At 42.3% G+C, this 18971-nt stretch overlaps 1 protein-coding gene across 7 annotated transcripts in view; it reads right to left on the bottom strand.

Annotated features, from left to right (window-relative positions):
* LOC121892375 (receptor tyrosine-protein kinase erbB-4-like) overlaps positions 1-18506 on the bottom strand; it is a 270376-nt gene extending 251870 nt beyond the window's left edge. For all 7 annotated transcript variants that reach the window (XR_006094399.1, XR_006094401.1, XR_006094400.1 and 4 more), the window contains exon 1: positions 18171-18506. Coding sequence is in view for 4 of the 7 variants with exons in the window: in XM_042405408.1 (XP_042261342.1) it covers positions 18171-18234 (64 nt within the window). In the remaining 3 variants the exon portion in view is untranslated. The remainder of the gene's footprint in view (positions 1-18170) is intronic.
* Positions 18507-18971: the final 465 nt, after the last annotated feature.

The raw sequence follows: 18971 nt of genomic DNA, 5'->3' as shown, positions 1-18971 counted from the left end.
CGTAGCGATGCAGCATAACTGTTGTAATCTTCCGATGGGCTATTTCTGTAATTATGTTATTTTCTGTTCCTTTCACACTGTTAAACAAATGTCAACTTAATAAATCAGCCGTTTCTACAAAAAAAAAAAAAAGAGCCTCTTTTGCTTCCTCATATGCACCGTCGAGTCGAAGCACCGGCAGTCGCTCTGAGAAGAAAACTAAGTGCACAAAGTTTCTTCCCATTTACACACTCCAGTGAAAGCTCTTAAAATGCTCTCTCCAATTTGACAAAAACTAAAAAATTAACTTCATCTACGAACAAAAAAAATCTGCAAGCAAACACTTTTATGTCAAAAATAATTAATTGCTTCATTTCTGCTCCCAAAGCAGCAATCACATTTAAACAAGTAGAAAGTAGAGAAGGTTATCTCACTTCGGTGGCACAGGTTTAAAGTCTGTCTTCTCACACACACACACACACACAATCCTGCTGCTTTCTTTCCACATTGTCGCAGGTTCTCTGTGAATCTCCGCAGCTGTCTTGATAACTAGGGACCCCCTGCCGCCTCCCTCCCTGAGATAGCCGATTACCGCGGCCCTCCCACGGATAAAACCGGGTCCTTGCAACACCATCTCTTCTTTACAAAGCTTCGTTAGCATTTCCCTCTCTCCTCCCTTTTAACTAGATTTACTGGGATGACCGTAGCGCCTTGCTCCGAATAGAAAAGTCTGACGTGAGCTGAGTTTTCGCACCGAGGAAGGTGCTTCTTTTGCAGGAGTATAAATAAGTGGGAAAATGTGGACGAAAACAAACCGAGGAGGCTCTCCGAGGTAATAAAAGGCCTTCATTAAGTTCCCGTTCGATTGTTTAATGGTTCGGGATTTGTGGTGGAAATTGAACACACTCATAATGTTTCCCTAGTAGAGTTGCCTTTAACTTGTTTCCTTTCCCCCCCCCCTCCATTTCATTTGCCTTCAATGAGGGTTTATGTGGTATCCGGTGGCATGAAGGAGCTGCCGAGTTGAACTTGTTCTCGAGGGGAACGAGGGAGCGCTGGATGTGGTTTCTTATATGTTTGATGTCACACAACAAAGAGCATTCAGCCTGGAGGGAACTGTGCTCCGAAACAGCAACACAGCACAGTTTCAAACCTGCCATTTCAGTTTCCCTCCCCCCCCCCCCCCCCCTCGCTGTCTGTCTCATGCCAGCCGAAAACTTCCGAGACGGAGAGATGCGGCGGTGGTTGATATCCTTCTGAGAACAGGATCACCGTTCAGGGGGAAAAAAAAGGAGTTAAGGGAAAAGAGTGAGTGACAGCTTACAGTCTTGTCCATCCTTCTGCGACCCTTCAGCCTAAACAAGTACCAACGCTTGATTACGATCCCCAAACATGGCGGCAACACTCAAAGACAACAATTGATTATGTCTGTTTCCGGCGCGACACTCCAGAAATCACTCGAATGTGGCCGAGATGACCGTTTAACTACCCGCCATGCCGATCTCCTCCATCTTTATTGTCGGTTCAAGAAGGACACCCGCCAACAATCAGTACACAATCAGCAACTGTAGCCGTGCGTTGTGATTGGTCACACACGGTTGGCTCGTTTACATAATTACCATAAAGCTCATGAGCCTTTATGGTTGATTACTATATCAAATATTATACTGAATGAGTTTTTACACTGGAAAAAGAGCACATGCAGTTATATAAAATAGTCTCACAGTCATACAATGAAGGGTTTGATATATTGGTTTGCCATTTAATCTAGCAGGCATTGGCCTTTTATTAAATATCAGATATCAACCAGTCAGTGTCCTCTACTACAGACATGATGGGTGTTCTTCCCTACAGACAGCTGTAAAAAAAAAAAAAAAAAAGTCTTTAAAAACCTGCAATGAGGGTTTACTTTCATTGTACTTTTCAGTCTATATTCGTTTAACTGTCTATATTTTTATTCATTAAGTCTTTGCTTAAAGGCAGGTTAGCAGGTGGAGAGGGTCACCTGTGTAGCGGGTTTAAAGAACTGCAAAGCTGTCTCATGGAAATTCATTATGGCAGGTTGAAATGAGAATGTTTTCAAGGCTTTTCTGCCCATTGTCAGTGGAAATGTTGTTGAATATACTGAATATCATACTATTACGACAATTTAACTACAAATTACTTACCAATGTTGAGCAAATACAATTTTAAAAGCTAAAAAAAAAAAACACCCTACCCGTATTGTCTTAACAGGCAGAAAATCTTTTTAAAATGATACTGACATTTTCATTATTTCTTGCTCCTAAAACTTTAGTCACACACCAAATTAAATTTGCACTGACTTTCTCTGTTCAAAGTTCCCTTGGATAAATGCTCAGCCAGAACAAAAACCCCCTCACAGGATGTAGGGCTGCAGCAGCCAATTGCTTTCCTTATCGATCAATCTCTTGGTTACTTTACCGATTAATAAGTGAGTCGTTTTGTCAGATGAAACCTGAAATGTCTTTTTTTTATCCCGACCAACAGCCCACAACCTGAAGATATTCAGTTTACTGTCATTGAAAACTAAAGAAACCAGAAAATATTTGCATTTAAGAAGCTGGTTTAAGAGAATTTGGGCTTTTTTTTGTTTTTTCAAATGACCCAAAACGATTATCTGATAATTCGGTAATCAGGAAATACTTAAAACAGTCTATAAGAGATATGCTGAAGTACAAAATGTGCATGGACAACTACTGGCCAACTGTGCATGCAGGCTGAACTTGCATACCACAGACCAAAAGTACACAAATGTACTGTATATATTTGGGCTGAGGTGTCCACATACTTTTGGCTATGGTGTGTCTTTGCCAATTAAGAAAACATACCTTTTCTTTCTTTTCCACCTGCTTTCAAAATGATCAGCAAGATAAAGAGTAGCGAGGCTGAGATAAAGTCAATACAAGCATGTTCAGGAGTAGAAATAATGGTTTCTTTAAATCAGCTGTGAGTGGAGAGCAGAGCAGCTCAGGATAATAACAAAAGTTTCGGAGAGCTTTAAGTCTATTACAAGAGTCAGAGACTTTGGAAAAGCTATGATGGCGTGCGTTTGAACCGAAAATACAGGTCACCGCTCATTTCTTCTCTGCGTTACCAGATTTTGTTTGTGGTAGCGTGTGCTACAATCACCTGCTCCTTCCGTTCTGAACAAAACCCGCCTTAGGTTAGCCCTCCAAACACAATATGCACTACATATACAAGCATGCCGTGAGCACTCACACACCTGCACACATACACACACACATTCACAAGCACAAGCCTGAGGTATGTGCACACATGCTAATATGCTCTAGTCACACACAAACGCACAGCTGATGCCATTTGGGAGCAGCGGCCTTGAGACGCAGCGCTCTAATTAAGTAAATGAGAGAATCGGAGGGGCAGATGGTGGGAGAAGAAGAGAAAGGCAAATAGCATCTTTCTCCTCTTTGTCTCTGTGTAGCCCACAGGGCTGCAACTGTTTCCCTTCCTCTCACCTCTGACTTTTTTTTTTTTTTTTTTTAATTCTACTTTCTTGCCTTTTTCCTGATAATTCACTCTGGAAGAACACACGTCACGCTCGCTTTCCTGTTGTCGAGATCTCTTTGTCTCGTTATCTCTGTTTGTCTCCCTCTCTACGGTCCTTTCTCTATCTCTACTTCTACCTCCGTGTGTGTGCGTGTGCATACTGTATGTTTGCCCGTGTCACATGTCTTGCAGGTAGATATCACGTCCCCCCTGAGAGGAAATGAAAACTCTCTATATGGAGGGAAATGAAATATGACTCCTTGTGCGAGTGTCCGTGTATCTAATATGTTCCTATGTAGGACAAACTGCAAATCTTTCCCCTTTAACTTCTTCATGTCAGTGTATGTGCTTAGCCTGTGTGTCTGTACATAAAGTGTGTGTGTGTGTGTGTGTGCCTATTCTCTGTCTTCTGTCTGGCACTTCAACAACTCTCTCTCACCGTCTTATCTTCACTCGAAAGAAAATATAAATGTTTTGTACCAACGCTGCCTGCTAGCTCAGTCAAACCGTGACATTTAGCTTGAGTCAGGTAGCTGCGATAGAAATCGCTTGCTGGTGTTGACGCTCTGGGAATCCTGATGACCAGTAAATCATCTGAAAACACTACGAAATATCACGTTTGTTTTTTTATTTGTTAAGTTTTTTGTTCTTCCCGCCCTCTTGGTATCATCGGTGTATTAAAATCGACCAATGAAAGAAGACGAGATGCATCGTTTCTCCAACTTTTTGTCAAAATCTGATTAAAAATGACTGAGATCTTAGTTATAAGAAGCTATGAGAAGTCTGCAAATCCACAGAAAGACACTGTGTTTTACAAATACTGACTGATGGGCAGGATCTCATTTTTATTTTATACAAAGTGTTTCTTCGACTGGAAAAAAAAACCTCCTCTGAAAGCAGTCTATAATCCGGCATAAAAAGCTATGTCAGACCACAACAATGAGTTTTCTGAGTGAACCTGTTTGTATGCCCCGCTGCCCCCACGGTTGAAACATGATTTCAAGGGAGTGAAAGCCTTTTGAGAATTTCATTTTCAAGCGGAACACGGGCTCTCAGAGGGCAGCAGCGTGACGGTAATAAGCGTAGTCTGTGAGCCGGACGGTTGAAACCACGTGCGTTTCTACTCTATCTGGTCCTGTGGTTATCTCTGCCTGTCTAAATGTCTCTGTCTGTCTTTTCGTACTCGCTCCGTCTCTTCTTCTTCTTCTTCTCTCAGGATTTTTTTTTTTTTTTTCTCACAGCGCTTATCTACAGGAAAACAGATGAATACATGCAGCCATTCAGGAATTTAATGGACTTGGAATGAACTTGGAAGATAGCAACATCGAGACTTTTCAAATATTTCAGTATCAGTTTGGTTTTTGTGTGAATCACGTTCTCCTGACGTCAGTTTTATCATTAGTTTTGCTTAACTGACGGTTCTAATCATCGTGTACTAAAATGAGTGATTGAGGGCCATAAATGCAGCAATCAGTCGATTAGCTGATCGTCAGGAGAGTCCGCTGACGACAATATTGATAACCGATTAGTCGTTCAAGTCATTTATAGAGCAAATATGACAAACTTTCTTTTTTTCCCATTTTATATTATCTTTGGTTTTTGGACTGTTGGTTGGACAAAACAAGGAATTTGAAGACTTCAACTTAGACTCAAGGAACTTAATTCAACTCAACGTTATTTATATGGCGCCACATCATAACAGAAGTTATCGCAGGGGTACTTTTTAACACTGAGCAGGTCTAGACTGTGCTCTTTAATTTACAGAAACCCAACATTCCCCCATGAAGCAAGCGCTTGGCAACAGCGACAAGGAAAAACTCCCCAAAACAACTGATTAACTTCACCATTCAAGCCCTAATATAACAACATCGCCTCCTACAACATACATTTATATAGCACTCGTTTTCCTGCCTAATTTTGGAGAATACAATTGTTTAGAAGAGTCAGAATGTACGTTTCAAACTAAATTTTAACAAAATATGTTATATAGGAAATGTATTGCCAACTGGATTGTACACATAAGTTGTATATAAGCATAATTTTTAGGTCAACTACATGCAATAACACATTCAGTATCCATGTTCTCATTTTCTAAGGTGCAACCTACACATGTGACCCCATTAGCATTATCCATGGAGACAAGAGAAAACAAGGCTGTGTGTATGTGTGTGATGATACTTCCCACTGATGCAAAACACAGATCTTGACACACTTCTGTCTAGATTCAGCCTGAATCCAATACTTTTCTTGGACAACTTAACCAGCTGCTAACAGTAACCAGGGCAACCCATCCTCCCAGTCAACTGACAGCTCTGTACAGTGATTTCATGCATGGTATGCTGTCAATTTGTTGTTTTACACGCAGCTGTTTAAGCACCTGAGCAACCAGATGGGATGTGAAGTTGGAACCTTGGTCAGACTTTAGGGATACTGAATATTGAAATGAACTCAGTCAATGCTCGAACCGCTGCCTTGGCCATAATAGCGCCACACGGATAAGCAGCAGGATACCTTGTAACCTGACACATTACAGTCAACAGATACGCGTGTCTGGATTTGGACCGGGGAGGGCAGGGGGACCCACATGGTTTAAGTTCAGGTTTAACAACCTGATTAGGCTTGCCAGTGAGCTGACAGGTATGACATGTTTTGATGAAGAGAGTAACATCTCACTTTAGGGGCAGGAATCCGAGGACAGCAACAGTGAGAGCGACTTATCGGTTAGAAAGTGGCCACCATAACCAGACTTCTAAGGAGCTGCCTTACTTACTGTTTTTGACTTGCCTTTGCCTAGAGTAAGTGTCATTTTAACAGTGAATCTCTCCATTCATGTCAAAAAACACTTCTTTGATGGATTCTTTACTGCAGCCTCACTGGGAGTTTTTACTTTGTGCTCATTAACGAATGTAGCGACCCACTCTGGCACATTGTTTTTGAGTTGTTCTGGGATAACCAGGTTACAAAGGTCCTCCTCAAATGTGTCAACTTTAGATGCTGTGCACCAGCAGTTAAACTGGGAAATCAAATCACGGGCAGATTCAATGTAGGACTGATTTTTGAGCTTTTTCATAGATCGAAAACGCTGGCGGTATGCCTCCGGCACTAGTTCATACACTTTCAATACTGCCGACTTTCTAGCTTCATAAACTTCATTCTCTGCTACACTCTAAGCTGAATTGGCCTCTTGTGTCTTACCAGTTAGAACACAATGCAACAACATAGTTCTGTCTGAATCTGGCCAGTCTCAAGCATCTGCAATTCACTCAAACAGAGAAAAGAAAGTAGATCAGATTGACTGAATTTGGGAAGCAAGTAAAGATTATTAACCAGACCAAACAGACTGTTCTTGCCCTTTGTGGCCTTATGACAATCAGCTCTGGACACCTCTTTTAATCAGCTCTAACACACTTCATTTTATGTTTTATAGTTTCAAGTTCTACCTCCTTGTCATACTTCAGCTTCTCTAACTAATTGCTGCATTAGTTGCAACTGCAACAACCTCCTTTTGTTGCTCAAAACTCCAGCCTCAAACAAACTATTCTTAAGGCAAGTTTTCACGCTCTCTTTTAACTGAAATTTCAATGTCATAGTACTCTGCAAGCCTTAGAAGCTGGTTTTTTTCATGCATATATTACTGTTGAAGGTAGCAAAAATGTCAAACCAAACCCAAAACCTGGAGATGTGGAGCTGAGGAGGGAGAGAGACGGTGATACTAGACCGGTGGTTAGGCTATGTGGGGGAGGCCTACGACCCTCCCTGACTGCAAGCTCCTGCAGGAAGAGGCCAGTTGAAACACTGCAGGCAGAAAGGGAGGGGTGGTAACACTTGACGATTACACAATAGATATTTGACAATAACACAACTGCAAACCTTGGCACACACACACACACACACACACACACACACACACACACACACACACACACACACACACACACACACACAGTGAGTGTCTGTGTGGCCCGGGTTGATTAATTGGAGCGTTCAGCAGCGGTGATAGCTGTACTCCTCAGAGACAACACACTGTCTCTCTCACTCCACCTTAACCTCTGCTGGCCACACACACACACACACACACACACACACATACTGTAACCACACGCACACACTTCATCTCTTCCTTTCTCAGCTGAAATTAGACCACCTCTCTTGCTTTCTCCCCCTGTCGTACCGTCTCCCATCTTGCAAATGACCCACAATCAGCTCGCTCTCACCTTGCCAAGAGCGATAGCGTTTTTGCCGCGGAGCAACTGGTTAAGGTACGGCGCAGGGGACCACTCAGGTGTGTGTGTGTGTGTTTTTTTGCCTTTCAGCTACAGACAAATTAATGAACCGATGCACAAAACCATAGAAATGCACAAACAGATTCTTATAAGTGCACTCTTTCCAGCTCCCTCTCTCATCTTTCTTGGCGCTGAAGGTGACTCACCTTCACACACACACACACACACACACACACACACAACTACAGCAAAGCCTGGCGAAGGCTTTCGCCTCTGCGAGTTTTATGTACCTTTAAACCAGCCGGCCATATTTCTGCTGGACTGCAAGGTGACTTCAGTGAGACAGAAAAAAAGAAATAAAGAAAAGAGGAGGAGGGGGTGATGAGGATAAGAAGAACAAGAAGCAGCAGAGAAAGAGTCTCTACTTCTGGTCAAGGTATTGTTCAACTCACAATCCCTCACTATCGCCCTCCTCTCTCCATTGTCTTCCCCTCATCCTCCCTCCTTATCTCTCCTTAGAGACTTCCCATCTCTTTTACCTCTGCTTTGTCTCGCTTTGTCTTCCCTTGCTCCCCAACACACACTCTCCCCCCGGCACACACATACACACCTCCACGTTTCCTCTCTCCCTCTTTCTCTATTCCCTCCCTCCCCAGTCAGCTGTCACGGCTGCCACTTTCTCGAACCCACTCATTTATTACAGGTCACCATCGCAGGAGGGGCCCATTTAAAAAGGACAATGTGCCCCATGTGCATGCAAACGTACTGTACACACTGTGCATTTGCAAAAACCGTACAAACTCATGCAAACGGGAATAACAGGTAATGGGAATTACCATGCTCAAAATTTTGCATATTTTTATAACAACTTAGAAAACACATACAACTTCACACAAAATAACAACTTCCAAAACACACACGGGCATAAAGACTTGCAAACAGATCCATAAAAATACAAATACTTGTATTCATACTGACTTGAAAGTACACAAATGTGGAATTAACACAATTTCAACCTATTTACACAGAATTTGTACTTTTCTGTTTTTTAATCGCCACCATTTTTCCGCAGGATTGGTCACACTGGCAGAAAGTTTGCCAATTTTAGCAGTCACTCTAGTTCACTTTTACAAACCAATATCAAAATCAAGCGTCAATACTCCATAAACAAACTTCCAACCTTCGACTGTATAAAATAATGGATGGAGCCACCGTGACGTCACCCAGTGGTTAGTGGACTCACGTCCTGAGTCCATGCTAACCAGCTACTAGCTTGGTTAGCATGGTGCATTTACAGTCTGTGGTCGACTCCGATAATGCTAATGCTAATGCTAATTTTTGCTAGTCAAAAACAGGCTTAAAACCATTAAAACAAAAATGACCTTACCGGGAAAAACTGAACATCCGACTCCTTAGAGGGTCTTTTAGTACAGCCAAATGTTGAACAAGACTTTTTTAGGCGACCGACCCTGCTTTATCAACATATTTAAATTAAATGGGCATAATTTACAAAATGAACATCATGCTGTATTGAAGAAGACTTGAAACAAGTGATTGAGACCATAAAGTCATTAGAAAAGTGTTTACTGAGGTAATAAATCAATTAATTTTCTAATAGACTTCCATACAAACGGACTTCTTTTTGGAGCCGGTGGAGTTGCCTCCTGATGGTCATTTCGCATTGACTTTTCAGAGCTGAAACTACCCGCTTCCCGTTGCTTCAAACTGCTGAATACTTTGTTTCCCCTGAGCATGTCTTCTCAGGCAACACTTACCCCCAGGATGTGCTTAATCACTCCTAAAAAGTTCCTTGCATTCACCAGTTTTTTATCAAAAGTTAACAACTTCTGTTTTTATTTCCAAAACTAACTATATGATTCATGGAAAGTCATTTAAAAGTCTCTTTTACAGCTGACTTGCAGTTTTTTTTATATCACTATTTATCACAAAATAACACAAAAATAGTGGTGCATTTTCTTGAATAAGCCATTTCAGATGCAGTCATTTGGGGCTGCAAAAACACACAAAAAGGAACAGATAAATGTAGACCCTGGACAATGGATTTATGCAAACACACACTTGGCTACTTTCCTTATTTTGCCCTTGACAGAGAACACAGCATGTTTCCATGATTTGAACACCAGTTTTAATCTTGTAGAATCAGTTGTACATGACTCTAGTCAAGTAGAGCGATGCTCCTGTGGATCTGAGTTTGTGTCCTTTAAATGTCTCACTGATATTACATTTTAATCCATGTAAATGTTGCCTTTCTCTGCCAACAACGATAACTGGAAAAAATACAATGTCTTGTTTTCTTTTCTTTTTTTTTTATTTTATTGTGGAAAATATTCAGAGAAGAATAAAAGCAGAGAGGGAAATACAGACAGACTCTGGCAGAAATAGCCTGATAGACACAAAGGCACACATGCCTTAGCATACAGAGTATCAATCAAACACACGCACACATATGCTTATCCACACACAGAGTAACACACACTCGCACAGTGCCAGACAGATTAAGGCCCTGATTAAGGCGGGTGTCGCATAAAAGTCTTGGAACAGTAAATATCCTTAATTTGTAGTGTAATTAAACAGATTAGCTGCCGTGAATATCTTAACAGGGATTAACTCACACACAATACGCCAGGCGGGCTTGACTACACACACACACACACGTACACACACACACACAGACAGAAAACTGAAAAACATCTAAAATAACTGGGTTTTTAATAACCGTAAGATGCGATTGCCAGACAGACGAGTTGGCGTGTGGGTCATGACATCACAGAGAGAGAGAGAGAGAGAGAGAGATTGCGACGGAAATAAAGACACAAATCCACAGGTCATGGCTGAATTGCCGGATCGACGCGCGCACAGATGAGGGATTAGAGCCCAGTGATCATTTCTCCTTTCATAGACTTTCATTAAAACAACCAGCTTTGTCAAGGTTACGGGGTAGGGGGGGAGAAATTCTATTGTGATTCTAATGGACCTCTATTGTGCTGCGGCTGAGAGTCAGAAAAGAAAGCAATGGGAAGCAAGTGAAAGAAGGCAAAAGGAACTAAAAAGAAAAAGGCCCATACTTGTTGTGAAAGACGTAGTCGATGGCACTTGATCCTGTTTTGCCAAAGAAGTACTGCCAATCAAATGGAGCGGAGAGCTGTCCCACTTCCTGTGTTGGCCTTGTGCCTGAGTACAGCGCTGCAAATTTAAATTCAAAGCCAACACTTGTACACAGGCAGGTGGATGCAAATGCACAGATACATCATTTGTCTTACAATGAGGATAATGCACTGATTCCCTATAAGCTTCAACTAAAACCATAACAGTTGCCCTGACGTAAACCTTACGCCCTTCAGCTTTATGGAGCATTTAACAGTTAGCTTCTTTGAGCTCATTGTTTTAGTTTCACGGCTCACAACTTTACTGTTTCAGGTCACTATACCAACAACAGGCAGTTCTTCTCATCAAAAATGCTCTGATAAACCCACTGCACGCCACTGCCGAGAGCGAATATTGAACTTACATTCATCAAGTGAAGAAACATGACTCCAGCTAGATACTTATTTTGTTTGGTGTCTTCTGGTTATGAAAGAAAAAAGGTTCTGTTTGCTAACATGTTAGCCAAAACTCACTTTTTATGGCTTTCTGTGCTGCTCCCAAGGCCAAAAAAAAAAAGAACAGTTAAAGCAGATTTAAAGGACAGGTTCACAATTTTTCATGTAGGTCTTAAAATAACAGTCAGGCTCCCAATGAACAGTGAAAGAGGTTTTCCTCACTGTAATCATTCCTCCTGTTCATACTGGCTATTACAAGACCCTCTTAAAATGTGCTTTCAATGTAAGTGATGGGGGCAAAAATCCACAGTGTGTCCACACAGTCATTTTGTGCAAAGTTTATCTGGAGCTCATATGAGGCTTCAGCGATGGAAATCTGCCACATTTACAGTCTTTTTTGCATCAAATTCCCTCTTTGTGTTTCCTTGTTGAACTGCAGTGGAAGTATAGTAACAAAAAGAGGGACTTTGGCACTAAAAAGACTGTAACGTTGAAAGATATCTACTTGATTTGACTCATTTGGACAACTGAAGCTTCATATTAGCTTCAGATAAACTTTTAAATACATTTTAGATACATGATTGAATACATGATTACAGCAAGAAAACACATATCGGTGTTCATCCAATGTGCACCTGACTATTGTTTTAAGACAGATTTGAAAAATTGTGAATCCGTCCTTTAAATTCTTTACGCTTTTATTACGTTTATAATGTCTAACTTTTAAAGATTAAAGATGGTATTTTGATTTAGAACAGAATTCTCTCACTTTTGAGGAACCAATCACATTTTCAAAAATGAAGCATCTCATAAACTAAACATGTGCTGACAAATAGATGAGTATGGTTTGTTCTCTAACACCCTTAATGGCTAGCTTTGTATTCATCTAAAACTAATCCAGCCTCTAATATGAACACTGAACTAAATTCCTAGAACAAAACCAGCATCTAAACTTCCCACGAAGGATCTAAAGCTCACATGAATATTACACACACACACAGACAGACAGAGAGAGAGAAACAAATACATGTGTGTGAGCATGTAAATGACAGTTTGAGTGGTGTATGAAGGAGCAGCCGACAGCATGTTGTCCATGAAACAAATTGGGTGTCGTAATTAAAGGGGGGAAAAATGAGCTGTTTACCATTCTCCCTGTGTGCTCAGTGACAGCCATGCACACACGGCTAATGAAAGACAGAGGGAGGAGTGTGTGTGTGTGTTTGCAGATATGTGTGCCAGAAGAGAAGGTTGGGAGAAAGAGAGGAAAGGGCAGAGGGAGGAAAGGACAAAGGAGAGGAAATAAAAAGCTGTTAAAAAGAGGAAAGGAAAGCAGTGAAAGACGGATGAAACAGAGCAGGGAAATAAAACAGAAACACAATAAGAGATGTTAATGGATGGGAGCAGGAGGGAGGCAAGGCGTGTATGAGGGAGAGAGAGAGAGAGAGAGATAAGGGAATAGATAGAGAAAAAAAGAAAAGAGGTGACAAAAGGTGCGAGAAAGAAAGTGGAGGAAAGCTAATGAAATAAAAGTCGAAGAAAAAGAAGGGTTGTTATACGAGAAGAGAAACTCTGAAGTAGTGGGAGCCAACCTGCACTGTTGGGCAGGATCTGTGTGTGTGTGTGTGTAGGAAGCCCCTCAGACGCAGGATGGAGGCATTTGTCTCTGAGTGGAATTACAAGTGGCGGGCCGAACAAACCCTCCAGTGGTCTAGAAGAAACAGAGGAGAGAGAGAGAGAGAGAGAGAGAAAAAGATTCCTCTGTCTTTCCTGTCCTTTCTTTTGCTGTGCCATGCCTCCGCTCACATTGTGAGTGTGTGTGCGAGTGTGTGAAAGAGAGAGAAAGAGTGCAGAACAACACAAATCACTAAAAGTAGATTCAAGACTTTGTACTGTGCAAACAATAAGGAAACACAAAGCTGCTGGGAGCTTTAAAAAAAAAGCACTAAACAAGGCTTCCGCTGCCCTTTCACTCCTCATGAACTTGATGGAGAAAAGAACAACAGCGTGCAAAAAGAAATTTAAAAGTGAGTTCAAGTGTGTTTACAGTAAATTCCTGTATTCCTGTTCGCCATGTGAGTGAGTGAGATCTCAGTCCTCCTGAAAGGGGACATCTGTGCCAGGCTTCCAGTCTCTGACTGGCCAATCTAACTCACACTAGGAGCTGGCACCGGACGCCTCGGCACAACCAAAGCCAACCCTGCTCATCATTAGGCGGCAAAGGCACAGGGGTTCAAAAGTCTGATGTCCTGCCAAACACATGAACTGCAGAGCCAGAGAAGGAGAGGGGCTAAGAAGCTTCGGGATGATTACAGAGGCCAATAAAGCCGCTATTTTGCACCCAACTCCTCGCTCATCAGAGGGGGGTGAGGGGGGGGGGGCTGGTCTTGGATGTTTTCCTTCCCATGCTGTGCAGTTGTGATTCCGCATGTAAATATTTGGGTGGTTCGCAAACTCCAAGAACAGAAGCCCCTCTGTACAACCAGGCAGGCAAAGAAAATGTCAAGCAAACAGGCTCGTGACGTCGCCGGATCACTTTCCAATGTCTGGGAAGAGAGAAGCAGGAGACAAGAACACATCTTTTTTTTTTTCTCCCCCCCCAAGAGAAAACAGCATCATCTTTGTTGCGCTCGTGCAGATAATAATCAGAGCCCTGATTCAGACGGCGGGTACCATGAGAGGTACTGTACTGCTGTCTCAGGCCTTGGAAAAGCATTCCATCACCCCCACGTGTCACATAGTCATTTGTAAGGCTTCCCTTACGGCCCGCTGAGACTGTCCGGCTCTGACAGAGGAAGCAAATAACAGCCCACACCTCAATGTCACCCTCACTGAACTGCAATTATTATTCTTTTGTGCAAAGGGGCCGTATTTTATTCCCCCATCTTTCTGCCTCTGACTCTTTCGCCGCGCAAACGCACGGAAAGCGTACAGATCTGCATCAGCTCGTCGGAAACGATCACAGCATATTTGACTAACATCCAGTCAAAGCTTGGCACGGGTTAAGCCTGGCAGATATCAAGTTATGATAGCAATGTTGACTAATTTAGAGCAAGATTGAATTCCTTCACCCCCCCCCTCTCATCTCTCATACTGTCAAATAAAGGGCTCGCGGTCTAGACTGATGCTATCAAAAAAAGCTTAATTAGCTTGTAATAAATTCTCATTTCCGCCAGTCTTCTACAAAGCCTCGGCCAGCTCCGTGGCTCGAAGTGTGCCAGCTGACGAACGCCCAGTAATTTGATACTGGCATTCAGCTGGTTCCTTTCCCACCGCCCCCTTCTCCCCCGGCCATTTCACAGGAGAGCACGTCTTTAAATGTCACCCAAACACACACACACACGTGTGAATGCAGCATTTGTCACACACACACACACACACTCACACAAGAGCTGTGGCGATTAAAATGTTTTGAGCCATTTAGAAAGAGAATGATGAAATTACTGGTGTGAGCTCCGTTTAAAAAAAAAAAAAAAAAGGTGCAAAAGGTGAGTATTTTTTTGTGAAAGCACAACCTTTTTTCAAAAAACAGAGAAGCCAGTCCCGTCCTCACATGTTAAATATCAAAGATTCTCTGTGCCGAGCTCTGCAGAGAGATCAGTTGTTAGAGAGAATACCATCATCTTTGATGTGGCATTTTGGTGCGAATTCTTCTCGAGACACAGGAAGCAGCACCTCAAAACCTAAAGAGCAAAAACTGACTCCTGATCATCAGGAAGGAAACACGCTGTCTAAAAAAAAAAAGGGCTGGATTTTACCAAAGATAGCTGAAACCATTCACCACTACAACAAAGCTTGCAAGTTCTCAAACTCATATCAGTCTTCCTCAGCGGATGGAGATGGAGATGGAGAGAATTTGAGACTGAGGAATGAGTAATATATGTAAAAAAATGTGTTATTTCTTGCCTCCAAGAAGCCAATGATGCCATAACCTCACTATCATACTGTAAGTTACATGTTTGATAAGGCACAAACACAAATGTACTTCCTCCAGAGATGAGTGGTTTGAGGGGAAAATTTGGCTGAACCATTCAGATTTTGCCTTTCAAGAGTTCCAACAGGTCTGATTGGTAAATCCGAGACAGATGAGAACAGTCAGTCATTGACAATGATGTAGAAAAATGTGGAAATTCTCTAGTTCCAGCTTCTTAAATGTGAAAATGTTCTGTTTTCTTGAGCCTTCTATGATAGTATACTGAATATCTTTGGGCTTTGGACTGTCGGTTGCAGCAAAACAAGACATTTTAGGTTGCGTCTTGGGCTTTGAGAAACAGTGATCGACATTTTTCACCTTTTACTGACATTTTATTGACCAAACGACTAATCAAATAAACAAGAAATTCACCGACGTTAATGAAAACAATCATTAGTTGCAGCCCTACTTCCTTCAGAGATGAGCGGTTGGGAAAATTTGGGCCATGACTGAACCATTCAGATTTCGCCTTCCAAGAGTTGGGATTCTGCTTCGCGAACATCAAGTCTGATTGGTAAACCCGAGATGGATGAGAGCATTGATTACAACCATTTTCAAACCTCTTATATATCTCAATTTCAACTTTATGTAGTAATGAATCCTTGGTTGGGTCATTAAAGAGCTCTAAAGTAGATTTCTTTATTGTTCTTATGTTTAATTCATGAGTCAAGTCTCATACTGCCAACAGTCAGTCAGAACACAGCAAAACATCAATCAGCTTGCTTCCATCCATGCTTGGCACACATGTATAGTACATCACGCACACACACACATACTTCAGTGCATACAGCTAGGCGCACCAGCTGACTGGCAGGAATGCTGCAGACATTTGTCTCGCAGCAGGAGAAGACAGACAGATTCAATCACCATGTTAAACACCACTGAAATGAACATCTCTAGCCTTGACTTACTTCAGCCTGATGCGGCTTATAAATATGATTGATACATGTTGTTAAAAGTAAGTAAAAGAGAGGGAGATTAAGTGAAAGAAGGGGGGAGGTTAGAGAAGAAAGAGTGGACAAATAGCACACAAATATCTACTCATATACACACACACACACAATGAACTTCCCAAGAGGCATAGCTTAGATTCTTGGGCAGTATTTGCATCACAAATATCTTGGATGGGAGTGTATGCACGGAGAATAAATAAACCAGTGAGGGCGCTACTTTTCTCCCCATTCATGCCGCCTGTCACCCCTCCATCCATGCATCCATCCACTCTTGTTTAATAGGCAGCATTCAGTGCCTTCCATCCAAGATCCACACCAGAGCCAGCAGGGGAGTGTGTGTGTGTGTGTGTGTGTTTGAGAGAGTGCGTGTGTGCATGTGTGTGTGTGTGTGTCTCCAGCTCTGTCTGAGAACCTCAAACCACCAGAGATCGAGCCAAAACTCGACCTGTCCTTGGATGCAGGCAGAAAAGCATCCTGGAATCCCATTTGTGCCTCTGAGAAGTTGGGTGAAAGCCAAATCCACCTCTGAACATCAATCCACAAACTCTTCTGTGTGTGTATGTGTGTGTGTGTGCGTGCATGCCTTTTTTTTTTTTTTCCTCCAGTCCGGCATTGCTTGCCAACGCTTGATTATATCAATTAAGAAGGCAAATCCTGGCACTGAGGTCTACTTATCAGCCCAAAATGAAGCACAAAACATTACTGTGCAAATAAATCAAGTGCGTCTCAGAGTTTGATGTTACTCCAAAGCAGATATTACACCAAACAGAATAACAGAGCACATTTAACTCCGTATCGATCAGCAAGTCTGTGAACAAAAGCTGATTGGAAAAGTTCACCATTTCTTCAACTTCAAAGCCTCAAAAAACTGTTTTGCTTGGAAAAACAGGCAATGAGGTATTTGCTGAAATCTCTGCATCATAAACAAAAGTATCACACAGCTCAGCCTCAGATGTTACAGGGAGCCAAACTATTTGCAAATATCCTACAGGGGTGCCACAGGAAAATTACAGCAATAACACATAAATAAAAATATCATTTAGCACAATGACTTCAGTATAAATTGACTACTGAGTGCCAAGATGGCATTACAAGGATTTATAGGAATATTGCAGGAACATTAAAGTGATTTTCGTCCAGGGATTGACACCACAGGGGTCCTAATGATGAAAGCAAGATGTTTTCCCACTGCCTGTATAGCCCTCAGTATATCAGCTACATCTAAATTATTCAGACAGTAAGGAATAAAAACTGTGCCACTGGTGCAACCGAGCTCAATTCATATAAATTTGATCTAATAGCCGCGGTCCTCGGTCTATCAATGTCCGCTTAAGGGAATTAAATTAAAACGATGGCGCATTCATTCATATTTAGGGTACGGGAGGGCTCATCTGATCTGCGCGAACATGAGAGATTCGCTGTCTTTTCAGTGGATTTTGAAACACATTTCGTGCTAGATTTGTTTTTTTTCCTTCACCGAAATATTTAGCAAACCAGGCACTCAAAAGCAGCTCTAAAGTGTGTCATTTTCTGCCTGTGATGCGCTTAAATATCGACATAATTGGGTAAAGAAAAGGCAAATATTAACAGGGGAGTTTTGGAGAGCTTTTTACGCAGAGCCCGACACACTCCCAAACGCTGCTGGAGCTCAGTTAACTGCAGGTGCGATGATTCAAAATGTGCATCAGCGTGGTTGGATATGAAGTTGTGTTAAGTTTTTTACCGTTGATGTGGAGCAAACAGCAAAGGTGTAAAACTATGGTGTGCATTCATCCTCACTCAGCAAACAAGTACTGCGAATTTATCATTAAATTCTGCCTGTATGTAAAAAGGTTTGTGTCAGACAAGAAAGGTGGATTTTGGGGTGTGTGTTTGGATCCTCGGTTCATTCCTTCTTTTAAAAGTCTGACCTGACCGGAGACCCTGGCGCAGAGAGACGCGCATCCAAAGCACTCACCTGACTGCGCTGCACTCGATCGGATCACCACCAAAGTGACGAGGACGCAAGCTGGGAACTTCATCTTTGAAAAAAAGGGCTGCTTGTCTTGTTAACTCCCGTAACTCACATGTCCAATTAAGATATCCTCGTTTTCACACACACATAGAAATAAACAACCAAAAACAAAAAGAAAAAAAAAGCGTCTTGGCGTCTTGGACACTGGCACGGTTTCCTTGCGCGCTCCAGAACCAGCGCCGTGGATAGCTTTTTACGCACCGCGCTTTGCTGTGTTTGTTTATCGGTTCCCAGACAGTGTTTAGGTCGGTTTCCACCGCGGACACTCTGAGCCATTTACTCGTCACACTGCCATAGCTGCCGGTGGCTCGGGGGGAGGAGGGGGGGTGAGTGGGGGGGTGTAGAGTGCGTGTGCGTGTGTGTTGGGTTGTGAGGGGGGGCGTCTGAACACGCCTCCTGAGTGTGATTGACAACTCCCGCAGCCTATTATAACGGCTACTCGAAAGATTAGGTGCGTTTTGTCTTTTTGGAAATCCTCCCACCTCACTTATCACCCCCTCTGATTGGTTATTAGGTCTCATTGCCGCTGTCAACACACCTGTCAGGACCAGATTTTGTTTTGGTTCCCCGCTGGGTGGTGGGGAGTCCAAATGACTACCTGTGAGCCTTCTGTGCTGCCAGAAACAACACGAGCTTTTCATTAGCATGTAATGATCACAAATTAATGTCATATTGCTTTAGTTGATACGTAGCTTATTGGTTATGCCACTAAACAGCAGTATGTTCTTGAATTAGATGGATAAA

The sequence above is a fragment of the Thunnus maccoyii genome, chromosome 24 (genome assembly GCF_910596095.1).
Source record: "Thunnus maccoyii chromosome 24, fThuMac1.1, whole genome shotgun sequence".
NCBI classification, from domain to species: Eukaryota; Metazoa; Chordata; class Actinopteri; order Scombriformes; family Scombridae; genus Thunnus; species Thunnus maccoyii.
This window is presented reverse-complemented; position numbering and strand designations above follow the sequence as displayed.